The sequence below is a fragment of the Pseudopodoces humilis genome, chromosome 6 (assembly GCF_049639895.1).
Source record: "Pseudopodoces humilis isolate 2021_Gansu_Grassland_sample_001 chromosome 6, ASM4963989v1, whole genome shotgun sequence".
In the NCBI taxonomy this organism is placed as follows: domain Eukaryota; kingdom Metazoa; phylum Chordata; class Aves; order Passeriformes; family Paridae; genus Pseudopodoces; species Pseudopodoces humilis.
In genome coordinates this window covers 55446909-55474643 of record NC_142205.1, presented here as the reverse complement: position 1 = coordinate 55474643, position 27735 = coordinate 55446909, and the positions used below count along the sequence as shown (strand labels likewise).

General features: G+C 43.1%; 1 protein-coding gene across 1 annotated transcript; it reads right to left on the bottom strand.

The window, feature by feature from the left end:
* On the bottom strand, window positions 1–26408 carry RASGEF1B (RasGEF domain family member 1B). The gene is made up of 14 exons (XM_005530302.3): window positions 26157–26408; window positions 14632–14814; window positions 13048–13170; window positions 12129–12266; window positions 9303–9518; window positions 9129–9203; window positions 7733–7828; window positions 7048–7150; window positions 6262–6341; window positions 5771–5866; window positions 4242–4337; window positions 2890–3013; window positions 2178–2250; window positions 1–1374 (listed from the first exon to the last, which is right to left on the bottom strand). Exons 2-14 carry the CDS (start codon window positions 14806–14808, stop codon window positions 1350–1352), a joined length of 1422 nt encoding a protein of 473 aa, XP_005530359.1. The 5' UTR covers window positions 14809–14814; window positions 26157–26408; the 3' UTR covers window positions 1–1349.
* Window positions 26409–27735: the final 1327 nt, after the last annotated feature.

Below are 27735 nucleotides of genomic sequence, written 5' to 3'. Positions count from 1 at the left end.
TGCAGTGCAACAAATAAATATATTTATTCTTACTTTTTTCCTTTTTTTTTTTTTTACAACAGTAGCAGAATAATTGCAAATAGGGTTTGTTTTTTTTTTTTTGCCGAGTATGTACTTTGCTTATTGATTTTTGCATCCAGGGTGATCTACAGCTACAGCTTGGTTTTGTATTTTTTTTTTTTTTCAATCATGTTCTTCCTAGGATAGATAGAGTGATTAAGTATTCAGAGCTACTAAAAACTTAATAGGTGTGTAACACAGTGAAATACTTCACAGCCATAAACATAATCCCTAAAGCAAACACACAGGAAGACTGTTTTTTTCATAGCTGGAGCTGAGAAGAAGCCTCTTTTTTTCTTTTTAGCATCTTGCTATTTCAATCAAGAGTGGACTGTGTTCTCCACTGTTACCTTTTCAAAAAAATAGCAGTTATAAAAATTACTGAATAAAAACATACTCTCATATTTCAACACAGTTTTTATGCCCGTTTCTCAAAGACTATTCTAGAAAAGTCAGCTTGTTCAACCTAATATAAGAAGAAGGTCAAGTATGGAAAATCAAGAGTAACAAAACCTCACAGTAAAAATAAGAATGTTTGTTGCACGTAGTGGTTAGCTCTAAAGAAGTGAACAAAAGAAAAAGCCTCCCTAGAAGATGTAGAGCTACATAGCTATTATCTTTTTATAGCAGGTGTATTTTCTACCACAGCCTTGATTTTCATTACTTTATATTTTTTAAATAACTTAAAATAATAATGAGTTTGCCTGCCAGCAGCCAACTCAAAAACACATTGGAAAAAGAAAAAAACCCAGCCACCATTACAGTGGTAGGGAGAAATTCTCAGCAGCCAATTTTTGTGTCCAGTCCTTTCCCTTCTTAGCATTCCCAAACTTCCAGGATATATTCAGCTTATTAGGAATGGGAGCTCTTCAATGCAGACTTGGGTTTCACTGAAAGGAATGGTGAACATTTCCCCCCCATAGCCTCCTGTGAGTCCTTGCAGCAGCTCTGCAGAGTCCTTGTAGCAGCCAGCTGCAGCAAAAGGAAAGGAAAGAATATTCCATCCAGGTGTGAAATGATTCATAGGCAGCATCTGAGATCTTCAAAGGATTCTCAATCAATACTTCAGCCTGAATCCCAGCTGAGTGGGCTATGATTTTATCTCATCTGTCAGATGGGAGAAGCTGCCTGTTTGTTCTTGAATTAACTTCTTTCATCTTTGCTGCCAAGATATCGCAACTGACTGCACATCTTTCATCGTTCTGAGTGCCACTCAGTGCACAGAAAAATAAGCCAAGCCATGCCCCTTGGCAATCCACGTAACACAGCAACAGCAGACATGGTGTGCTCTAGACTCTGCCCAGAAGCGCTGACCTGAAAGGCAGAGGGAAATGCAAATGGGTGAAGACAATCATTAGAATGAAATAAATCTTCTCAGACAGAGTGACTACGATAAGGAAGCCGTGAAACTGAAATTCGTGTTACTACAGATTTTCATCTTGTCACTCTGTGTTATGTGGAGTGTTTGTGCCCTGATGTGAGTAACTCTTTCTGTCTTCTCAAAATGAGTGGAATCAATCAGATGGAATTGCTACAACTCCCTGCCTTATGGTTCATGTATCCTTCCAATTAGTAAAATCAAAGAGCTGATGAGGCTGCATTCTAATAGCAGTAGAAGAGAAGCCAAAAATGATTTCACTAAATATTTTTCCCCAGCCTGAACTCTAAATTGTTAAGTGGTTTCATTAATGCATTTTCCCCAGAACAATTTTTATGCAAACCTCAGCCCTGTCTGAAAGGCTGGTGCACAAAGGGATGCAGTAGCTGTGAAAACATCTGTGGGGAATCCAGAGTGCTCTGTATAGTACTTGCGAGGAAGCGGGGATTTCTCGGAGTTTAGGAAGTACTTTCTTCCTTCACTGAGGAACACAAGGAATTAAAATACAAAATTACTTATTCTAATTCCCATTTCCTAAGGGAAAGAAGGACCGATAGAGCTTAAGATAAAGACTGATTGTTCTATCTTTTCCGAGAGTCCCAGACTGGAGGGGGGATTTACAAGCATGCTGTGCCCCAGCTGTTGAAACACGTAACATGCCATTTGGTTTTAACTGCTTGATGCTTCCTCTGTATCCCATTCTATTTATTTATTGATCTGGGTAACCTCTGACACAAACCTTAGTGTCTTCCATCTGTCCTTTTCAATGTGGTTTTCGGGGCCTTCGCTTTCATAGGAAGCCAAGTAAAGTGCTGCAATCAGAAGCAAATACATTATGTTAGGCCTACTGGCATTTTAAAATTTGCTCTCCCTGCAAAGCAGACTGAGTTAAACGAAGCAGGCATGTATTCTCCATCCCTCAGTTTAGGGCTTCAGAATCCCATTAGGAAGTATAGCATTGCTTATAATTGCACCCAGACAATGCTAACAAAGTGTGCATGAGAACAAAGACTACCCTGAGGGGGGGAAAAAACCAACCAGCGGAAACTCAGAAGCATGAGGAGCAGAAAGCACTCGAGAGAAAATAAAATGAGCCCAGGGACATGGTGCTTTGTATGTAGCCAGTGAAGTCCCTGTTTTCTTCCTTAAGCAGCACCCTTTAGTACAAAGTATCCTGAAAGTCCACATAAATACATTTCATGTGACATTTAGAAGGACCACATCAATTTAGTTCATTCTATTGCAGAACCAATGCTGATTCTCACAGACTATATGCACATACAAGAAAAATCTTATCTTCTCTGTCATTTGTAAGGGAGGAGCATTTTTTACTTGCCAGGCAGAGATGTCTCAGGACAGTCTTTCTTTACTGTGGAAGCCACAAATTAACACAAAAAGAGATTAAGCAGTAGCCAGTGACACCATCCCTACAGAAATCCAGAGCTCCTTACCATCATCACTGAAGACTGGGACAGAGAGCAAGTACTGCAGAATCTTCCAATCCCTTTCAAAAGGACACTCCACTTGCTTCCATGTCATAAATTCACTGACTTGTTTTGCCAACTCCCAAAATTTCTGTCAGAATACAAAGCAAAGAGGTGCTATATGTCGAACAGGATTGGTTACCCTGAACATTTTTTCAAAAAGAGGGAGAGATCATGGTTTGGAGACCAAGGCTTTGCCTGTCCTTGGCTTTTAAAATAGAATTTAATGTGATCTGACTCAACACTCAGCCTCTAACTTTCGTGTTCCTGTTTCAAGCTATGGTAATTTCCCACTCCTTCACCTTGTTAAAATTGCTATTGTGAACAGCAATATAGTAGATCATGAAGTGCACTTTATTTTTTTTTTCCCAAGGAACTGGTAACACTCTTTATGCCCAAATTTTGACTTTGATGATGCTCACGGTTTTTGTTTTGCAATTGAATACATAGTGATTTTCACATCAAGTGCTTAATACTGACATTTCAAAATCCAGATGTTTCCTGTCAGTTAGCAAATATGAAATGCTCTTTGGAAAATTATGCCAAAAATAAACACTGCCCATGTAGTGTGCTGGTGCCATTAATTGATAACTCTTTCAATTAAAGTTTAACATGTCTCAAATGCACATGGATTCCTTGAGCAAAATGACATTCCAGGTGATTGCACAGCCTAGTTTAAGAACCTTTGGTAATTCAGGCCCGTGACTACAACTGAAATGTACTGCACTTCTGTGTGAATGACCCAGGCTTCTTGAAAACTGAAAGTACCAGGAAACAAATCATTGGGTAACTCAGCCTGTGTCAGATAACAAGCATGAAATCAGAGCCAGAAGAACTACGGGAAGACAAGAGAGTCCAAACTCCCTCACTGCTGCTCTATCACATATTTCTTCAGAGACAATCTGGGACTTACATGCATGAAAATGATGCCTATTTATCTTGATAAAGGAGGAACCTGCTTTTTATGTGAGGAATTAAAAGATAAGCCCTAAAATACTAATTTGAACATTCTGTCATTAACTATATCAAAACTGTTGAAATGTTGAGATGAATTTGAGCACTGGGAAGAAGTTCTGATGGCTTTTTTTACCCCCACCAAAAAAAACTGGGAATATTGAAAGTTTCTATAAACACTCCATCTCCAATAAAACTGCTTTTCCCTGACTACCTCCCAGCTCCCCTGAGAAGGAACAGATATACTCAAATTCCAGTCTATGTCTGCTCTCTCAGAATCCAGTGGAAATTAGACTGTGATCTGCTCCAGTTTTCTGTTAAAGGGGCTGACCCTGCATTAAAACCCCACTCAGTGCCCTACTTACCTCAAAATTGACGTGACCATTTGGAAGGCGATTGGCACAACCCTCATTGAGGAAGTAAATATCTTTGATCAAGAGGCTGAAGAAAGGTATCACGATCTAGGGAGAGAACAGCATTATTATTATCAGTCTGGTCCTGAATCAAGACACAGTGGCCTACAGAGAAAAATGAAAGGAAGTCAGGCGACACAAAAGGTAAGCAAAATACTGAAGGACTAAGCATTCTACATCTTTACACAAAAACTGTGTAGTCACGACATTTTAAAATACAAGTCTCTCCAGAAAGCCCACCATTTCTGTGTCATGTCCTTCCTGTTTTCATTTTTTCCTTCTTCCTTGCAGATTCCAGAAGATAAATGGTCAGAGGCACCTATTTCTTACATGTAATTCCTGCAGGTTTCTTGTAGTGTAGCTTTCCCTCTTGACAGGACTTGTTTGGTAAACGAGGGGAGATGCACATTGAAGCACAGCAGGGAATATTGGGGTAGCAGCACAAATGGTTTTCAAGCTACAGTTCCCTGAGCTCATGCAAGTCATGGAACCTTGGTACTGACTGGCTTAAAATTAAGCATTTCCTGCCAACTGAACAAAGTATTTTCTTTGGAGAATGCTGGAGAATTTTATTTTCTTAAAATCATTCTATTTTAATTTTCATCCTATGGAAGTTTTCACAGCTACACATCCTTGTTACAACTGGGGATAAAACAAATACCACTTATTATTTCAGTTATTATAGAACACTTCACTGCACCATATTTCAATATCTCTAAGTTCTTTCTTTGAAGTCTTAAAACTGACTTTTCTCTGAAAAGAAGTAAACCTCTTACATTTAAACTTCTGGTACTTTGAATGATATGTGAACAGATCCCCAGGACACGGAAAGACATTCCATGTATAACAACAGTATAGATCAGCAGACTGCACGTGGATTTGCTTCATCTACCTGGTAGTTTATTCCACGAACTGCAAGATCACGTTTATTAAACACAGCATGAAGCGCTTGATGAGCAACTGCTCATCAAGTTGATGGGCAACTGCTTCCAAGTAGAGAGTAGCTAGGAAGATATTTGATTCCTTTCCACAAGAACTACCACTGAGATTCTGCATCTAAAGACTATATACAGGGAGGGAATGCCACAGCTCTGTCTAGGTTTGAGGTTTAGAATGCCTTTTGTTAGTTTTAAAGTCTTTCCACCTTAAGCCATGAATTACTGAAAGTTTAGCACAAGCAGCAGCAGCAAGAACAAACAGCAACCTCATGTCAGTCCTTAGCCTTTCTACTTGTGGTACAGGTTTGTGAGATATAGGTGTCTGTCAAACAGAAATGAGCTGAGGCAACTTATTTTACTTAAACAATCAAAGTGATCATTTAATATTTGGACTGTCAGCCAGCACCAAACTGATCTGGCAGCTTTTTATAAGCTCACGAGGGGTAGAGTTGCTGAGAATCAGAATTCCAGGACAAAGGTTTACCATGCAGCTTAACAAGCACATTTCCCTTTTGCCCACTGCCAAGTCATTTGCCAACACACCTTCTCTCTGTTGCTGTGGGCTGTCAGGGACCTCTGAGTGGCTCCACGCAGAGCAGTTCGGTAATTATAAAAATTGCTGGAAGGGTCCATCTGATGCTGCAAGGCGTGAAAAGATGCAGATAATGAGGTACACACAATCCTTTCTCAGCTGAGCAACTCTTAAATAGGAAAAGGTCTTCTGAAGACCCCCACAAACACAGCTTTGTAGAGGGCTGCAGTATCACTCTGCCTGTTTGTTTGATCAGAAGAGAACCTTATTTTTAAAAATGTCCATTCAGCACAACAAGGAATCCAATATATTCTCTTGGATAAATCACAAACTCATACAGTGCTGCACTTGCACGATCTTTGACAAAGGTCAGCTGGACAACATCCATTAAGAGCACATATATACTAAATTAAATGTCATAATGAAGCCAAACTCACATTTTAGAGCAGTTAAAAGTAAAATGGTATTAACAGCCTCCTGTCCAAATATTAGCCAAACTTACCTCAAGAATATCAAATTTGGCTGTCTTCACTTTTGCCCAGGTTTTCTTTAATCGAGACACAGGAGTCATGTTCATGCCAGCTTGATATAAGAGAAAGAGATTACTGGAGTATTTAAAAGAAAAAAAAATCTTTCAGGTAGCTTGGACTAGTAAGTATTTCTAAAGCAAAGAACCTATTACCAATAACAAGTATTTTCAATGGAGTTACTCAAGAAATCAGAGTCACTTTTCTTTAAATTCCAAAATAATCTTGGAAACAAAATCTTCATCTCTTACAGAGTGAAAGCTCTAAAAAAAAATGCTAAGACATGATTTAATGTGGATCTGATAAAACATGTATATACAGCAGAAAAGCTCAAATGAGTGTTCTGAACACCATCTCTTACATAATTTATTGAAAACTACACATAATTATGAAGTTTTCATATTTCAAAGGAAAAAAAAAATATTCCCAGCATTTTCCCACCAGATATAAAGAGGTGTGGAATTTTTAAACCACTAGGATGTGATAGAAACAATGGAAGACATCAATTCTCCATATTACAAAGCAAGTTTTTATTCTAATTTAGCACTGAAGTTGGTTGTAAAAAGCGGGGATTTAGGTCTCTGAAGAGTGGCAATGAAAACTTTGGTTTATACCAACTTTATACTACACACATAGCACTACAGTGTTGAGCAACTTCATGCTGCTGACCAAGCTATGCAGTAGACTTCTGTGTGAAGCACTCTGCTTCCTTTATCCAGTTTTAAACAGGAATAAAATAATATCTCAGTACACATACTTACAAATAATAGCCATTAAGGAATTGAAGTTGCCAATGTTAAAACATTCCCGTGCCACATCGATGAAATATTCTATCACTCTTGCTCTGTGCTTCTTCTTCACAGGCTGCAAGAAATGCATTTGTAGGGTTATGCTCAGCAGGAACCAGCACTCAGACACATCCCTGAAGAAATAACACCCCTGTTAAAAGTCTTTTCCGTAAGTACCACAGTTTCACACTATCCTTTACACGTAAAGGAAGCCACACTATTGTGTACAAAAGCATTCAGGACAGCAAAGACAAACCAGATCCTGGACAGGCAGAGAACAAGGACAACAGGCAAAGAGGCTCTGCCAAGAAAAAGGATATGAAGAACAGCAGAGCAGAGTAGAGGGTCAGCCAGGGAAGAGAATGTGCCTCAATCCACAAGAGGCTTTCAGAGAAGAGAATAGCAGGCCAGACATGCTCATGTACCAAGAAGGGCTGACCCAGAATAAATCATTACTGTCACATAAACAAGGCTCAGGCACCAGTATAATGCTAAAAACACTGAACTTATTTCCTCTTCAGACGTGCTCTGACTGCGTCCAAATGCAAACAATTACAGAACCAAGTGAATGAAAAGTCCAAAAGGCACCAAACCTGAAAAGGCTTTACAGTTTTAGACAACTAAATAAAACCTTTCAGCACAAAAAGTCCTTGCTCACCATACAGATTTCTGTTGCGACCAAGTAACTGAGCCTGTTAAACCACTCCACATAGGCTTCAAGATTCCGAGTCTTCTTTCGATCCCCGTAGCAGCTCTACAGACAGAAATGAAATAGCAACTTTTAGCACAACTTTTATCTTTTTCCTGTGAGACCTTTTGGCTTTCTGCCTTGCCATTCCCAAACACTCTCAAGTAACCAGTAATAACTCAAATTACCCAAAGTGACAAAAAGCTTAGAGGGAAAGCAGCAGTGGTAATATTCATGTTTATGTGGAACTTCCTTCTGAGCTGTCAGCCCAGTAAAGCACTCCAGCAGGCATGTGGAATCCACCCCATGCTTGAAGTCCTACTGGGATGCTTTAAGGACCCAGGACAGACTTATCCAAACAATCAGGCCTAAATATCTGCATAAAGCTCCCTTGAATACACACACTGTTTCAGTCCTTACTCCTGTCCCTCTGATACAGCAGATACAGCACTAAGCTCTCTGCAAGTACACAGGAAAACAGAGGTCAGGCACATTATGTTCAGCTGTTGATGATATGGACATACTGCATCCTAACTTTGGGAGACCAGCTCTACCATTTTGAGGGGATTATCCCTTTCCTGGGCAGTGCTATGCTGTATCATCTTGGAATCATTCCCACACCACACCTCAGGGTTGCCTAAAAAGGGGTAGACTGCAGTTTCAGTGATCTCTATCTGGAAGAACAATTTCAGAGACCATCTGACTGAACATCAGATTGTAAACTTTTGTCATTCTATCCTGTTTATCAGTTTTAAGTTCAAGTTTTAATGGACTGACTTTATCACAGTTTATCTACAGAGGTTAAGTCATCTTCGAAAACATAAAAAATTAAGTCCTTTTGAAAACAGCACTCAAAGAGATGACAACTCTGTCATGGCTGGTTAGAAACACTGCATATTTACCCTTCATCTCATGTAGATCTAGAGCCCTCTGCACACTCTTTTTGTTATGTCTGCTCTACCTGCAAATTCCCCCATGTGCCACTTGGCTGCAAAGAGTTCAGTTTACAAAAAAGGAAGAACAGATGTCGGAAATGAATAATGCAGAAGGCAAAGTTAAACTCAGCCTCTTCCAGCTGTAGGCTGTGTAGATGGCCTGGGGAAAACATCCACAGGATTAAGTTCTCCCTTAGCTTAAGTCAGAAAACCCAGGAAATGTGTTCATTTAAGTCAATTTTTTGGCTGAGTTACGGAGCTTCAGGAGTTGTACTCCAGAAAGAAAAAAAAACATTAACAAAATGTTTAATGGGATTACTAAAGCTTGTTTTCTGCTGGTCCTCTTTTATTGCTGGACCTCACTACCAGCCCATGGTGCACCTGATGGTAAATGATGCATTTCAGAGCTGCTCCAGATCTGCTCCCATTACCTTGTCATTATTCAAGGGATCCTTTTGCACAAATGCCTGGATAAATTCTTCTGGTCCAATATAATTGAGCCTCTCCTAAACAAAGCACAGAAGCAGCCAAGTCATATCCCCTGTTAACCTGCACTTCAAAAAGAGGGGAGGGATGAAGTCATCCCTGGGAATGTAACAACTCACAAGCTCTATGTGCGTCAGCTGCTGAGCTAACACGTAGGGATCATTGCAGACAGTGATTATGTCCCTCTGGATGGACTGGGGCTTGGTCTTTAGGAGCGTGAGGCGATCTGTGGATGTGGTGGTGTCAATTTTTGCAAGCACTTCCTCGTACTGGGTAACTGCGGCCAGCTTCCGAATCAGGTTCTGGAGGAGCTGCTGCACGTTCTTCCGGTACATCTGTTTTAACACCAAACAATCAGAAAACACTTCTGAGATGTGAGAAGACATCATTAAAGTCTGCATGACACTGCAACAGATGGATGCTGATACCTGTATTTGTTGTCAACTCAAGAGAAGCTCTATTATGTGAATTTGTAATACTGGCATTTCATCAGATCAAAAGGAGTCCAGCTGAGGATTTAAGCAGTGATTGTCTCACAGGTTCAATATTGACCCAGTTAGCTCAAAGAAAAAATGTGTTCAATCCACTTCCTGAAAGTACCAACCACCACTGGAGGAAATACAAGAAATAAAAATACTCCATCTTCTCCTGCTTAAGACCACCGGAAAAACCAAATATGTGGCCACTCAGTGATAAACAAAGGGCCTGCTTCTCTCTACAGCACCACCACCAAAGTCAGAGCTTAAACTTGCAGTGAATCTGAGGAAAAGAAGAAGATAATAAAACCATCTCTCTCTTCTTTTGTTTTTGCAGGCCTTTCCATGTAGTTATTCAAGTTACCAGGAGTGACAATTTTAAGCAAGAGCAGAACTCAACTCTTAAGTAGATAGAAATGTGTAACCAAGGTGGCTACTCTTCCAGATTCCACATATCATCCTAAACCATTAAAGCAAAACCTAAGTGGCTTCAAAAAGGATCATCCAAAAACTACTGTCTGCACACTATAGTATGATCAGTCCAAGGCTGCAGTATTTCCTTTATTCTGATAAATTTGTCCTTTCCTCCAAAGCTTTTTCCAAATATGTTGTTTTGAAGGAGTGATACGTTAGTATGGTGAGAAGTTTTGGTCGTACTCTTACTGACACATTCTAAAAGAACTGGAGTACAATAATTCAGGAAGTGGAATAAGAAGCTATAAGTAGAACTGTAGTGAACAAGAGTAGGAAACTGCTTCTTTTGTGTTCTTTAGGGTAATGACTCACAAAAATCCAAGTGATCTGTAGAAAAGCAAGGTCAAGGAAGTTGCCATTTACTGATCCAAGCAGTTCACAATAAAACAAGTCAATTTACTGCAGTGCTTGCTTTCACTTTGTCTTTCTAAAGGAAACCTCAAAGTCAAAAAAACCTCAAAGCTACAGCTAGAAAGGATTTATAGTTCTCTGCAGAGTAAGATTGCTCCCTTTGCACATTTTCTAGCAGCTTTGTACAACTGCCTTTCCCTTCAATAGATGATTTCACTGTTTAAACTGTCTGTTGTGCCAGAAACTTCGTTGCAGACAACCCTTCCCTCTTCTCATTTTATTCTTCCATCCACCAACTCAACTTCCTCCAGGCTAAGCAGTTCTTTTTTTTTTTTTTTTTTGTGCCAGTGAGTATTTTTCAAGTGGGTGTGAGCTCTCAATCATAACTACTTTGCCTGGAACTGAACTTCGGTTTCCTACTTTGCTATGAAGAGTATCTAGAAACAAAGCAACCTGGCACCCTTGGAGTGAAGGCACACCTCTTGCCTCTTCCCAGCCCAAAGCTCCCTGGAGCTATCTTGTAACCTTTCAGCTTGCACATCAAATTGGATCTCTTTTTCATTTATACTTCGTACTGCATCTCCATTATCTTGTCCCATCTTCTTTCATCCCTCCCCACTTTGACAACAACAAAACGTATTTCAGCTTCCAAGTTCAGTTTAGGTTTGTTCTTTCCCATGCTTGTGAACAGCCTCTCAAGACCCTTCCAGGCCTTTGGCAGCACTCTCAGCTCCTCTCAGTCCAGCTTACCTCCACGCCTGTTAATGTGCTGTTTGCTGCCTCATCCATATCATTACTTAAAAGCTTATATAAGGAACACTGGTCCCTGAGGAACACTGGAAACACAATGCCATTTAGCAATTGCTATTTGTGTCTATAGTTCTTCCAAATGCCACTCCAGTGCCTTTTGCAATAGCAGTGTTATGCCAGCTACACAGGATTTGTTTACTGAAACCTTGTTAATTCCCTTCCACTAAGTAAATATAACCCTTGGCTCTTGGCTGAGTTTATTTCAGTATTTAAAAGACAAGCATTAGTTGAGCATCAAATTATTTCATAATACCCACATGGAACTTTACTTCCATCTGAAAAGTGGGATTTAGAAAAAGGTCAGGTGATTTCCTTGTGTGCTCCATCCACAGGAAGGAATATGATAGACTTCCTCTAATCTGATACTTTAAGCTCAAGACAATTATTCCTGGTCCTGTTCTCTTTTGGAAGTTTCTCCCCAAAACTGCTGTAACTTTTCCACTGACCTACAGGTCAAAGGCCCAATTCCAATACATCTTACTGAAGAAACGATCAACACTGATAGGGATTTCTCAGCTATTGCCCTAGATAGTTTCTTCCAAGTAGAATCACTAAAATGATAAATACTAACATCCACCAAGTTGTGCCCATCTGCACAAAACATGATTATGTTATGGGCTTAGAGGGGGAGAGAACCTTGCCCATGCTTTGGAGATCTGCTTATGCTGCGTGATTTCATCCTAGGCTTAGGTACCAGACAGAACTTTTTGCCTACCAGCACCTTCACAGTAAGTTTTGTTAAGCACCCAGAGCCACACCTTGTTATTAACAGCAATATCAAAGCAGTAACAGGAATGCTTTTTTATCCAATAACTTTGTTTGCAGACAACTTACCTCATCCCCACTGGCTATTCTTTGTGCCAACTCCTTTAAGTTCCTCATCATTCTTTCATCTCGGAAATCGTAAGGAAAAGTCTCTGTCCACTCAGTCAACAACTGTAGGATTTTTGGTGCAATCTTCTGGGTCCAGTTCTATTTGGAAACAGTAGCGAGGAATGTTACACAAAACAGCAATGCAGGAAATATCTAGCTCAAAGGAAATAGAATACTGCGCACTGTAGGATACTGTGGAGCACAAGGCTATGAATGTAAGGTAAATTTTAATCTTAACTTCATTCAGCACTGGATTACAGGCCAGAGCCAATGGCCATGGAAGCCAATGAGGAGACTCATTGTCTTAGCTGACCTGGAAATTCTGCCCCAGGTGGGTGGAAATGACTCCCCTCATTATCAGGAGTGTCTCAATGCAAGGCATTGATTAGAGTTTCTATAACTTATGACTAACCCTCAGCAAAGAAAGTGGTAAATTTCAGTTATGCCAAGACCTATGCGTGCACTACACCTTATAGGGATAAACCTGTGCACAGACAGAGAGAGGCTGGTGGGGAGATGAGGTGGTGAGAGGCTGCCTTGGACACAGTGACCATTAAATGATTTTTGATTCTCAGTGAAGTAAGGAAAGAGATCAACAAAACCTCTGTCTTGGACTTTTGGAGGGCAGATTTTAGCCTGTTCAGGACCCTGGTTCAGAGATTCCCTTGGTAAAACCAACAATGCAGCAGAAGCAGCAGCCCTCACGGAAGACAGGCTGCGCAGTGTGGAAATTCCCCATGAATCTCAGTGAATAAAAGGTCAAATTCGAGTTACTTGCATCAGGTTTTCAATCTCTTCAATCCTACTGAGGACTGTCTTGAATAGAAGCATTTTGGTTTGGGCAGGGACCTGGGAAGTCCCTGAGAGTGTGGGATCTCACCTTGTCCAGGCCAGGCTCACTGAGTCTCTGCTGCTCAATGCACAGGTGGCAGACTTTGGCCATGAGCTCGTACGGGTGCATGAAAAGACGGGAGCTGAGAAGGAAGGTGAAGATGTACGTCCTCTGTGAACAAGAGGAAGATAGAGAAAGGCATAAATCACCAGCATTTTTTTATATTTTCCTGAAATGCCTTCCTGAAAAATCTGCTACTCATACTTTACTATCTGAAGAATAAAACTCTACAGGTGGCTGTGCCAAAAGCAATTACTACAGAGGTAAGCATTTAACATTTATCATTGCTCCAGAACCAGTATTATAAGTTTGTGCTTGAGCCAAGTTATGCAAGAGTAAACCAAAACAAGGCAGGGCAAAGGTGGCTTAGCTCTCCTATTGCACACAGCCTTATTGCAAGCTCATTACCTGAAATTACTCAGAATAAAATTTCAACTCATCTTCTCTTGCTCTACAGTAAACATTTGTCTCCTGGGTGAAAGTGGAGGGAACTACATAGCTTAATTTTACAGAATAAAAATCAGTAATGGTTCTGAGGTTACAAGAAGAGGCTCCTTATTTTGCTTTGATTTTCCATAGATAATGATTTGAACTCATTGTTCAAATCAGTGAATGGATATTCAGAATATCCATTCCACTTTCCACTTTGCCAGTAGTTAAATATCTATGGCACCCACTCTACAAAGACTCTACAATGTTCTGGCTCTAGAAACTTGGAATAAACCATCATGTTTGTCCAACCAGTTTCTAAATTGCTATATATTTGAAGTTTACACTAAGCATTAATGGATAAGCACTAGCTTAAGTACAGTCCTGTGCTGCTGTAAATTCTGTCCCAAGCTGAAAAATGATCCTATCTTGGAACCGTGAACAGATCTATGACAATAACAAAAGCTGGATATAAGCAGAGTTATGTCTTCAGCAGGAGCATGTCGACAAGTAGAGCTGCAGTTTCATCATCCACCAGTTATCCCCAGCTGTCCTTTCCTGCCACCTTTTGATACCATTCCTTTTTATCTTCTTTTCTAAGAATTACTGAAAATGTCTCAACGCATGGATGTGCCTAGACAGGTCAAATGACAAATTCTCAGATGACAAACCTCCTGTTGTCATATCCAGCCTCTGCTCATCCTAAACAGTGTGGTACTAGTTCAACATTTTGGTTGTTTATTGCAAATATATGCGGACCTCAGATGAGCAATGGGAAATATGCATTAAAAACCGTTTGGTTTTGCAATAAATACTTTCATTCTGTCACAACCGTGGTGATGCCTTTCTGTTCAGCTTTTTGAGGGTCAATGGTGCACACAATCCGTCAAGCGACAAGCCAGTCTAGGTGTGTGCTTTATAAATGAGTCACCAGGGCTGCTCACCTTACAACAGGAGTAACAAAGCTTTAGACTTCCTAGGTTAGGTGAGTTTTTGCATGCTGCCCTCCAGTAAAGCACATGCTTCAGGCACCTGAACCCCTTCTTTAGCCATGGATGTGACACATTCTGCTCTTCCTGCACACGTTCCCCTTTAGGAGACACAGCAGGCCTGGCCATGGAGTTAGCTGGGTGTGTAACTTACATCGGGATAGTAATCCACATTGGGTACTAAGTGATGGATCAGAGCTTCCAAAGACCCCGACAGGAGATTGTTGTCGTGGTAATAGAGCCCTCCACAGCTGCCTTCTTTCGTCTGATACAGGTTCCTGTTGTAGCTGCTGCTGTCAAACATCGCTGCAAAGGGAGGTGTCTGTGGCATCTTTCCCTGAGGACACACACAAAGGAGATAAGAGATAATTCAAAGAAGGTACAATGTGAGCGGTTTTCTGTCTTCCAGAGATAATACTGCACTAGAAAGAAAACCCAGTGTCACACCATGGGTTACTTGCACACAGTAAAAATTGTACTGTTTTCAAGCCTGTCCTCTTTCTCAGGAAAGGGCCAACACAGGCTTTCACCACTGCCTGTCACAACTGCCAGGTGCTTCTTTTATATCTTGCTGTTTCTTTATTAAATGACAGATAATGTCCAGGCTAAGAGTTACCAGGAGGTACAAAAATCCTGACAGACTTTGGGAACTCAGACTTTCTATAAAGCTTTTGGGGATGTGGCATAACATCCACTTAGGTCAAATCCTGAAAGTAGCTCCCTAAGAGCAGCACCCTGACGGGGAAGTGTTCAGGCTGTCCCAGGCTGACACACCCCAAGCCAGCGCAGAAGGAGAGAGACTGAGGTGAAGCCCTGAAAAGGTCATGTGAGAGGATGGTCTCCTTTATGCAACATGACAGCCATGTAACTGCAATCCCAAACCTCCCATTTCCCAACTCCACCCTGGTAAATTGGCGCTTGGTTTTCCCAATAACACCGTGACAGGCGTGACCCGGGCTAAAGCCTGATGCTTCAGTGCATCTGCCTCCACCTACTCTCTGAGTGGCTCTACTGTGCCTGGGCACAGTTGCTTATCACTGTTGTCCAAGTCCACCAATGATATAAAAGATGAGACCAGATTCAGAGTTTTGTTAAACCTTCTCCCCAAATTCTGTGAAAATGTGAACAAATCCAGCCCTGTGCTCTCCAGCTTTAGGAAAAATAAAGCAATTACTCATCAGTCTGCATCTTAGTGCCTGTGGAATCAAAATGTCTTTCCAAGGAAAAGATCAGTCAGTGCTGCAGGGTGTTTAGTCACTCAGAGCAGTGGGTGGGCAGCAAGGGGGCCACGACCACCCAAGAGCTCTTCTGGTAAAGCAGTATCTGAAAAAGCCAAAAGATAAAATCTCTCTGACTGCTTGAGTGTTGAGTTATAAACCCCTTCCTTCTCCCTCCTTCCCTGCCTTCTGGGAGTAGCAATTCTTGTCAGTTTAAGGAACTTAGGTTGATGGGAAGCTAAGTTTTAACCACAAGCATGCTGGTTTTAACTCTACTGCAGCAGTTACTGGGCTCTGGGTGCTGATGGGCATTCAGGGAGTGACAGATAAACTGCAAAAGGGGATGGCACTTTGTTTCCAATCCTGCCCACAACTTCAAGGCAAGGGAGATCAAACTGAGAGGACAATATCCACAGGCTGCTGTGCCCATGTGTCGACTGAGCATGTGCATGTGAAAAGAATTAATGCCTCTGAGCCATCATTGTAAGTGCAGATGCTGTTTCTTTTCTCTCCATTGTATCAAATCCTATTCGGGAAAAGGCTCTTTAAAGCCACAGATCTCAGCAGCACCAGCCTGTGAAGGCACCCCGTTTTGAGAACAACTAGTGATGTGACAGCCTGGAGATAAATAGAGTGCTGCCATCTGTGTGCTCCCCAACCCACAATAAAGCACTTTTCAGAGGGAGCTCGGTGGAGATGAGAAGCTATTAAGTTATTAGCCAGATTCCTTAGCTTGGACCTGAAGCACCACACAGACTTGCTGCTGCTGCTGGCAGTGTGTCCAGACAATGGAGACATTCAAACCAGTGCAAGCCTGAGTGAATAAAAATAATTTCAGTAAATAAACAGTAAGAGAAAGCCAAAAACAAAGGCAGAGAAGGACAGTGGAGAGAGTGGAGAGAGCCTCCTAGCCTACATGTCCCGTGCTAATTCCACCTCTCCACGCCTGCAAAGTGACATCAGACACTCTGTGCAGCTGTTCAACCAGAGATTAAACTCCATTCAGCCCAAAGAGCTGGGAGAAGAATAAAGTAAATACACATGCCACAGTGTAAGAGGGTGAAGTGCAGGACTGAACTTTACAGGGTTCCTCTACAAGTGAGTTCAAATTACTGGGCAGGCGAGGTGCAACCCTACCACAGCCATGCTGTGCACCAATAAAGCATCCTGATGCATAAAGACTCCTGGTCTTTCAGGTTCTTTGCAAGGCTAACCCAGTTTAAGGAACAAAACTTTACTGAGGAGCTGACAGGAACCTTCTGCAGCATTTTCTAGGTTTTCATACTGTGCATGTAAAGCCACAGACTTGAACCAACTCCAAAATATTCTTCAGCCCACTGACACTGAAAGATGTCCTGTTTGCACCAATTCAGTCAAAATGCAAGTGGTAGTGAACAGTGTGTAAACACTGCAACCCACCAAACATTTGTAGCACTGTGGCTCTGAGGTCATACTCCACAGGGAAGTGAGAAAGGCTAGGCTGCATCTGCAAAACAACTTGACATCAATATTAGCACTTGTAAAAAACCAAGGTGAGTAGTTGTTTCAACCCAGATCTCATATTAAACAAAACAGCCTAATTCAGGGGGTGACTGGAATCAGGAGGGAATTTAGCCAGACTAGCCAGCAATTAGTTTTGATTTCATTCAATCCTCACAACACAAATCAGACAGGTTGGAGACACAGCCTCCTAGAACCTCATCAACAGAAAAGAATCATCAGGCCATTAATAGATGCACTGATTTGTAACCATAAAATAAAATTCTCAAAAGTCTGTCTCAAAGGGTACATTTTGTCTCACTTGTTTGCTATCTGTTTGTGGAAGCTGCTTGACAGAGAGGGCTCAGTCCTGCTTCAGTGAGACACCAAGTTGTGGTGATGTTCTGTATGTTCAGAACTGGGTTTCACTTGGAAGTGAGCAGCACACAGGACACATTCTCCATGTGATGAAAAGGGATGATATCAAAAATGTGACAGAGATAAATATAGCATAGCCAATGGGATGATTCATACAACACATGTGCTATTCCAGCATGACTACTTTATTATCTTGACCTTGACTCCTCTGCTGTATTTTATTTGGAGGTGGAGACACAAAGCAGCATGCTTAATTCTAATTAGAAGCTTCTTTAGCTAAAGCTTCAGCCAAACCCTGCCTTCAGAATAACTTGAGTGGAACTGAAATTTGGTTACAGAGCAGATAATAGTCCACAAATCCATGGCACATAGAGCAGAGGTATCTTGGGACCTAAAAATATTGTCGACAAAGCACAGCAGGGCAAGATCTGATGAGCAGGAAATGGGAAAAAAGACAAGAAATATTATTCCAGTGCAAAATGTTCTGGGAGTTAAAAACTGGAACTTTTTAACTGGGCTTTGGAAACATTTGACTAACAATCACATGGGAACCCATTTATGTCTTCTCTATTTTTTTTTTCCCCAAGAATGAAAAGAGTGGTTTTTTTGTTTGTTCGTTTGTTTGTTTGTTGTTTTTTTTTCTTATTAAAGATCTGACTTGAAGGAAAGAACAATGAAACAATTTCCTGGCTTTACCAGTGATGCTCTCCTGTGACAGAGAGAAATCCGTAACTCTGCACTGTGGAAAGAGGAATACAACATTTTTTTCTGCATTTAGTATCATTATGAAGAACATGAGACTTTGGGCATTGAGGTCCATATTCTGCCTCTGAGTAGCCTCTGACAAGAAAGAGGCCTCAACTTTCCCAGTAACAGCACTGTAAATCAGATGTCAGAGCCAAAGATGATGTGCTCAAACCCCTGCCATCTCCTGCAGGAGCCAAGCTTCAGTTTGGCAAAACTAAAGGAATCAGATATAGCTTCCAAGGCTGCCAAGTGCTTTTCCAAACTTTTATGTTCAAAAAACATCTGTTTTCTGCTACAAACAGTGGAAGGTTACATTGGTTTGTTTTAATTTATATTAAATAGCTCAGGCTGCACATCAGGTTCATAAAACAAACTCAACAATATGGACAGCTGGTATCCTTCATAGAAGCACCCACTGAGAAGTTCAGCAGTAGCAGTGGCCTTTAAAGCCACTGCCAAACACTTTCAGCTCCTCTGCTAGGTACAGTTTTCTCCCACACTATCTCCCTCAGGCAGAGGAATGGTATGAATCCCAAGGTATACCTCCCCTTAAAAGATGCAAACTTCAGAAATGCAATTACATCCCCTCAGAGCTGTTCACTATACAATCAGAAACTCTTTACCACATTTAGCAGGTGATTACCATCCACCATTGTTATTAAAGATGCCATCATAAAACTGATGTATGGTAAAACAAAAGACTGACTTCCTGCAGAACCCAAGTTCCAGAGAGGGCCCTCCTTATCCCTACTCTTTCTTTTGTTAGCAACATGCCTACAGAAGCCCTTCCTGTTGTCTTTGACATCTCTGGCCAGACTCAATTCCAACTGGTCTTTGCTTTCTTAACCTCATCCTTAGCTTCCTGTAAAATTACCCTGTATTCCTCCAGACTTACATCCCCAACTCATCTCCCTAGGCTGTCTTTCATGAAAAGCCCACAACCTTCTCCTGCCACAGGAGCCACCCCACCTCGTCCTTGTGATGCCAGTGATCTCACGCCCATGCAGGCATGTGCATGTCTCTAATTCTTCTTGTTTGTTCCCCATACTACGTGTGTTTGTGTAGAGGCATCTGAGCCACGTCCTTGATAAAGCTGATTCGCTGGCTGGAGCAGCTGGAATCCTTTTGCAGTGCTCGGGGCATCCACCCAGGCTGCCCAAAACAAAAGCATACCAGACACAGAGGCCGCCCATCGCATTCCATACAGCCCTTCGTGGTGTGTGTGCTTTGCTCACTAAGCTTTTTGTTCTTGCACTGAAAGGTAAAGGGAAATTTTACAGCTCAAGCTACCGAGAAGATAAGAAACCTGCAAAACTCCCGCATGGGTGTTTCATGTGTCTTATTTGCAGAAATTAAGATCATAGAACTATCCCAGCTCAAGCCTTCTTGCTTCCACTCTGCGATGAATTTGCCATACAATTCTCAGAGCGTGACTTCAGCACCAACACTGAGTTATAGTTCCTTCCTACTTACTCCTATATTACTTATCCCTACTTATTCCTATATTACTTATTAAGTATATCTTTTAAGGGGCAGAGTACAGAATAGCTTTTCATACTCACAAAGGAGATGAAAAGGGGAGTGATATTGGCTTTTTCCAGCTTGAAATCAAGAGGAAGATTAAGAACCTCTTGTAAGGAATCCACCCCAGAGGAAGAGGACCAAAACTATCCATGTGGGACAGTGTCACAGCTGCAGAAAATACACCTTGAACAGTTGCTGGTGGGGCAAGGAAAGACCTGAGGTAGACATAAGAAACCTGACGGAGCCTTAAAGTATTTTTTGGTTTTCACTAAAACAGCAGAGGATGAACAATTTTGTAAGGTTTTCCAAAAATCACCCAGGCAACAATAAGCTGCACAGGAAAATGAAAAATGCAAGTAAGCAAAGAATAAAACAGGAACTGAATTTCAAGTAGAGGCATTTTCCTCCTGAATGTGCATTTTTCTTGCGTCTATAAATAGACCCAGCTGATTTGGGAAGGTCGGATGGAGCACTGCTGACTGATCACTCACGTATGAGAACTTTGGCACAGTAATTAAGTGAATCCTGAACGATTCAAAATTAAAGTCCTTGGATACTGAACAGCAAAGGTGTGATAGGCATGAATACATTTGTGTGTTTACTTGGGAGCATTAGGAACATGGTGGGGCATTTAAGAACGCCTTGAATTTCTCCAAATCTGCAAGCATAGAAAAAGGGAAGGAAACAAACAAGTTTCTCCTTGTTGCTGATGTGCTGCAAATCCATGCCCCCTGCCTAAGCCCCACGACTCAGCTCCCCTTCTATGCTCTCCCATCCTCTTCTTCAGTGGGGCAGGAATAGAGAGAGAGAGTCTAATGATGCTGAAGGTGGCTGTGACAGCGTTGCTGCAGTGCCAGACAAGCGCATGCAGGCAGACTGCATCGCGGCAAAAAAACCCCAGCAGCAGGAAAATTACTCAGTCCAGGGTGAGGACAGGACATATGTTCCTCCCAAACAAAACACATGGTACAATTTGTCCGTGTTGCTGGACACACAAAAGCAACAGCCTCGGAACACATGACACTAAAAGGATACCAAGCCTATAACATGTAATTTCTTAAAGCACTTATCTCTTACCATGACCACGATGCTGCTGAGATTTCTGTCTGTAGGTTAAAACCGAGGAGGCCACAATTATTTAAAAAGAGATGAAGCATGCTCCATCACTGACTGATTAATCTTTTTGTTAAGTTCATTTTTAGGTTAGCTTTAATTTCATGGGTAATTTCTTTATCTGGATGGTGTCCTTTTAGCATTTGAATGCAAAATACGGGTTTTCTCATGTAAGAGTCGGGTTTTTGTACCTTGTACATCTTTTTGCTAATCCCAGTTTCAGAAGAGAAGCTTAAACATGAATAAACAGGTTAAGTATATATTGTAAGTGACATGAAGGATTAGCAGAGCAGTAATTAAATGTCAGAAGGCACAAGAGATTCTAGAAAAGTCCAGTCCATTGCATGCTCCATAGTGACTTCTTCAGCATTTGAGGGATTTACAGAATGAATGAAATGGAAAAAGATGCAGAAGAGTCTCAGGCCAGCCAAAGGATTCAATTAAACACCTCCCATCTTAAAAAAGAGACAACACATACAGCTACTCTTTTCTACCAAGATTTCTGAGTGGACAGCTGGGCTGAAAGCAAGAATGTTACTAAAGCCTTCCAGTTCTTTACATTACTGAAGCAGGGTGGGGATTTTAGAAGCAAAGCATTCCCCTTATTGGACCCAGTGAGGCACAGAACAGTTTTGCCATTCATTGTATTTGTTCTTAAATATTACAGCCTTAAAAGAGTAAAATCCCACCTCTCTACTCAGCTAGCTGCAGACTGGTTTGTCAGGGCTGCCATCCACCAGCAAGATGCAGAGCTGCACAGCCTGGAGGAGTTCACCACCCCAGCTCCCACACTGCTGAGCAGCAGCTGGGATGCTGCTCCTCAATCAGCTGATGGGTTGCTGCAGCTCTGAGGTCAGGAGTTTGAAGGCAAGTGAACAGCAGCGATGTTTTATTCCAAAACATCACATTGTAAAATGAGTGATTCAGCAGCTGATTCACGGAGGCTGAGATGTCCAGGAATGGGGCGTGGGGTGGGGTGGACAGATGGGGCCTGTGATGCCATCCATGCCCTGCTACCCCCACTAGTGAATCAGAACTCTGCTGTGGGTCCTGTAACTCTGCATCTACAGAGTTCTGCACTCTGCATCATTTCTGTGTCATGCTTTGTGCCTCCACCACACTTCAAACTGACAAAACTGAAATTTGATGTTTTCAACAGAGATGGGAGCAGTTTCCCCTACACTATCACCAGAAGAGCATCACCGTGGTATTAGACTTCCACTAACCTTGGGGAGTATGATCCACTCTATGTGACAGGGATGTGAACCCTGGGATGTGACAGGGATGTAATCCTAATCCACCCCAGGTGATCAAAGCCAAAAGGTCCACTTTCTCCGTCTGCATGGTCAGCAGCTACGCGTGGCTCTGGACCATTTCAGAGTGAAAACTGGCTCCATCAAGAGCTGCTCGCATATCCATCCACAGAAAACAGAAGTGGAACAGTGCTTAGACCTGGCAGCTGGTACTTTGGATCTGCTTCTGACTCTGCTACAAGCTCCTCCCGTGGCCTTAGTCAAGTCACTCAGTTTCTCATTACTGCATTCCTCTGCCTGACAGTACAAAGAGGGATAAGTATGGGGTTATTTCCTTTCATTGAGCACTAAGATCTTTTTTCAAAAGGTGTACAGAAGGTGTATCATATATTACTGCCAGGAGCACAGTACTAGCCTTAAGCATGAAGCTGTCTTGACAGGGTTCCTTCTTCAACCTCATCAAAGCAAGATACCTTCTGAATCCCAAAACTGTTGCTCTTTGCAGGCTCCCATGCTTGGACTTTTGGTGCGACCTACAGTACACTTCAAAAGAAAACACCTTTCCCTTTTGTAATCATTATAGGCAGCCAAGTTATAATTTACAACAGCAAGCTGTAGTAGTGTTAAATAACAGTACTAAATTTCATTTAACTGTTTCTACCTAAAACCTCATTGCCAAATGTCCCTGCCATTTAGATGATGCAGAAAAATTGCCGGTTTCAAGGCAAACAATTCATATGATTTTTTTTTCCCCAGTCACTCAGTCCTTATGTCTCCATGAACAGTACAGAATTTTTACTGATGCTTCAATATACAGCAGGTTGAAAGCAGTATATTTACAGTTTCTGCAACAGAAGTACTTCAGCTAAACCCCGACCACCACAACAACAAAAAAAAACCCAACAAACTTTCCAATGTCTAGATTGAAGATAAAAATGGATGGTTCCACTTCGTCAGTGACTTAAGAAAGGAAGTACATCTCTGTGTCTGCATCAGTTACACTTGCCTCACACCCATTTATATCTAGGCTGGGTATCAGCCAGCGGCTTCTTAGAACAGAGCTGGGTCTGAGGTACAGAGAGCTTGTAAAACAGTTGTCTGCAATCAGCTTGCCTGACTCCTTGGGAAATCACAGAGAAGCACATTATGGCCAAAATGACTGAGAAGACTTTTTTCCCCAGTCTAGGCAGGGCCATAGCAGCAATCTCCTCCGCTCACACGCTGCCTCGGCTGGTTTGTGTCAGCCCTTGAGCCCCAGCAGCAATTCCCGTGCCCGACTGAGGGTGGACCCCTGGGCTTTGCAATCGATGGTCAAACGCTCCTCGCCCTGAAACAATTACACCTATGAAATCACCACCAGGTAGGTACGGTACTGAGCAAATGGACACCACGCTGGGCTGTGAAAAGATCATTACACACGTGGCCTAATAGTGTCTGAATCCCTGCAGGATGTTTAAGGGAGGATCAACTCTAGTCCTGATGGACAAGTACTGTCAGTTCAGCACGCTACATTCATGCAGAAAGCACCCGGCCTTGTATCAATGAGAGCAATTATCTCAGAGAATACCCCACTCCCCAGTCTGACTCAAGCTTATTTATCCTCTGTCTTACTCCTTATGAATCCAAAGGTCTCACTGTGCTGGCTGATGCCGACTCCCAGGAGCTCCCAGGCTCTTCTGTGCAGGTGTGTTACCTGGCATTTCTGGCCCTGTTTCCAGATGTGACAAGAAGCAAGCAGACTACCTGACCTCATGGGAGGCACAGGTCACCTGGGGAACATTTTATTCTGGGAAGAAGATGTATTTTGATGAATCAAACCCTAAATAGTCAGAATGCATGGATCTGAGTCATTCAGTGCTATTCTGGAGCCGCCTAGGGAGAGTGAGCTGGATTGTTGTCATGATCCTGCAAATTTTCCATTTAAAAATACAGCCATGCAAAATGCCACCGATTCAGGTTCCTCACGATAGCCATTTAGTTTTTTAATACTACTTCTTACAGCAGCTAGAACAGAGGAGAAATTAGCAACAGCTTTCAGCCGGAGTTTTTGCCTCCTGTTTGTAAATTATGTATTGTCATGCTGTGGCTGCAAAATGCTCTCTGGAAGCTTTGTTTACAAGCTCATTTTCTATCAAAGTGTTTATTAGATGATGTGGTTCAGTCCATCATACCCATGCCAAGCAACGGGCGCCTGTCAGTGCTTGCAGAGTACACCTGTGTGTTTACTAACATTTGGAAAAAATGCTTAAGTATGGGCAAACACAAGTTGTGCCTCCTCTGAAATGCAGGCAATCTATCCCAACCAGCCCTGGTATGTGTCAGCAGACCCTTACAGTGATGTACAGCACGGACTGGCAATATGATCCTTCCTGTCTTCACCCCAAGAAAACCTCACTTTTTAACTACACATTTACAGAAGTAATGTTGTCATGTTGTCAGCTTTTCCAGTTCATATCCCCTTCACTGATCATGCTCCAGAGCTGAACTGTGCCTGTCACTTCTGACAGTGTGACATCAGCTCACCCCGCAGACCAGGTACGGTGACTCTGCATTCCCCAAGGACTGTTCAGATAACCCACACAGGCAACAACAATAATAAATAATAATACCGGGAGCACAGGCAACAACACGCAGTGCTGTCCCCCAAAACCTCAGCAGGAAGAAACCACAAAGAATGTAAACCAACAGGGATTCAGCGCACCATACAAAAAAAGCGCGTTTTACTCAGTGCGTGGCACAGCTGTGAGCTTAACCCCTGCTAAATCACTAGTTTCTTTCCTCTTTGACAAAGATTTAACAAATCCTACACTGGCCTGTTCCAGTCCTGCTGTTCAAAGGAGTGATATCTCCACTGCTTATCCAAAATCAGAGCTTCGTCTCAGCTATTAGTTCTCTCCAGTACAGCTCATCAGTTAGCTCCTTGTCTTGAGTGTATTTAGCATTGATTTTCAGCTGATTAACAGCTTCTTTCCAAGGCATCTCATTTGGAAGCCGTAAGATAAGCCTGAGGAAGCCGTACCTCAAAAAGCTCTTCTCAGCTTTCAAAATAAAGAGACAGCCCGGAGACCCAGTCCTGCCCATTCCCAATTCCCCACAGAAGGCACGACATCTCAGCCCACCAAGGCGGTAATCTCACTGAGAGCTACCCCCTCGACATTCCTCGCTTAGACAGAGCTGCCCGAGGTACAGAGCACCTCTTTGTTCCCGGCTCTTTTGATTTGTCAGGCCATTCTTGACCTTTGAGAGGAGTCCTCCGCTCTGTTCAGGAGAACTCCTCTGGAAGAGTCCCTCACCCTCTGTCATATTTAAGCTTTACACACAGGCAGACTGGGAGGCACTCCTTGTTAGGGCTGCCTTAGTTTACAGTCTGGGCTGAGGACAAGGTAGCAGATTAGCTGACGCACTGGTCTTGGATCATTTAACATTGATTTTGGGTCATTTATCAGTCCTTTCTCTCCTCGTACCCCTGAACTGCCGCCACCTCACACAGCGCAGGAGCCTGAAGTTTTACCGCACTTAGTCCCAGCAGATGCCCAGCGAAAGAGACACACACACATCCCGCCCACACACCCATTTTACTCAGCCCCACCAACACAATCTGGTAAATCGGTGCTTTTTTATCCTTCCCATCCAAGAAAACCAGCAAGCAGTTGAACTGACGGCCGTAAAGAAAAGCAGGGAAAGCTTCCCCAAGGATTAGAGCCACGGAAAAAAAAATCATATAGTGCAGTTGTAGGACCCAGCAGGGAAAGGGACAAGGAGAAGGACCCAATCACTGCTGCGTTCAAGTCTCTCCCTTCCCCAACACGCTGATATCCCCCCAAAATAGCAGCTCTGTACAGAGCTGGGTAGCCAGGAGGAATGAATGAGACCGTCCTGCCTGGGGGCTGGCAAAGAAGACAGAGATGGATGGACGGACATACGGACGGACGGACCGACAAGACGCACCGCAGACTCACGGAGTGTACCTGGAAGTGTCCGCAGGCGCTCCCGGCCCCAGACGCTGCTGTATGGCTCTCACGCACTCATCCCCTCCGACACGGCACAGCACAGCAGGGCCGGGCACAGCTCGGCACGGCACAGCAGGGCTCGGTACAGCACAGCACAGCACAGTTCGGCACAGCAGGGCTCGGTACAGCACAGCACAGTTCGGCACAGCAGGGCCGGGCACAGCAGGGCCGGGCACAGCTCGGCTCGGCTCCCCGCGGGCTGTGCCGGCGGCGGGCGGAGCGCTGGGCAGCGCCGCTCCCGGCCCGTCCCCGCCCGAGCCGCGGCAGGGGCGGGGCGCCGTGAGGGCCGGCCGCCCCCCGAGCGGGCCCTGCCGGGACACCGGGGGCGGGCAGGCGGCACCGGGGACCGCCAGCCGTGCTCTCAGCTGCTGCCCCGCTGGCCCGGCAGCATTCCGCTGTCAGCGCTCTGAAGAGAGGCGTTCTTGCGGGTGGGCAGGAACGGGACACACACACACGCATACACACATACACATGCACACACACACACACACACACACACACACGCAGTGCCTCCTTTGAGTCTCCCAGGTTGTATTTCCAGCACAGAGGATTTCCTCAGCCCGCTGCCGTTCCGTCTCTCTTCCCAGTTCTCATCCAGTTCCCCGTGCAGCTCATGCACAGTAATCTTCAAAAGGGTCCTGCACAGATCCGCTACAACTCCTCACCCACCGCCCTTCGTTTTCTCTGCAGCTCGGTTTGCGGCTTGGATCTGGTGCCCCACTGCTCTTGGATGGAGGGACAAACACTCCGCTTCCATGTGCTCTCTCCAGAGCGCTCTGAGTCTTCTCCGCTTCTTGCACAGCACCCTCAGTCAGCACTTTTCTAGGGTGAAAAGTCCAGGTTTACCCAGTCATTCTTTAAACAGGTTCCACATCTTGGACAAGTCTTGCTATCCTCTACCAACGTTTTTGCAGTACCTCTAAACCTTCTGAGATGAGGGAAATGGAGCTGCATATGTGCAGTTCAAGGTGCAACTGAACCTCAAGATTTAGGGAGCAATGCTCCAACTTTCCCTGTTCTCCACCCCCTCCTAACATTTACTGATCTATGCTCAATTTCCTTTTTTTGACCCCTCAGAACATCCAGACGAGGTTCTTCCTGTGGAGTGGCAGCAGCCAGGTCAGAACCCGTGCTTTACAAGTGAGGCTAACTACATGCATCAGAAATTTCACTAATTGAAGAAAACTTGTCCCTGGTAGATAAAGTCTTGAAAGACAGGTGCTTCTAGCTACTATTTCTACATTCAAGCATAGAAGGAGCTTGAAGAAACCTCGCACCCTGTGGCCAGGATGATTTTGGAGGCAATCACACAATCCTACCTACCTGCTTTCCCATTTCTTTAAACAGAGGATATAGAAAGAAATACCCGTAAAAACTAGTTTTAAAGTAATCGTGCTGTCATTGTAACTTATAGTAAAAGGAACCCCAACACAAAGGACCTTTGTGCACACAACTCTCTCTCTGGAATTAGGACTTAAACGTGCACGTGGTCTCACTGTGGATTCTAGAAATTACTTGCAAACCTTCAGGTTTTAGA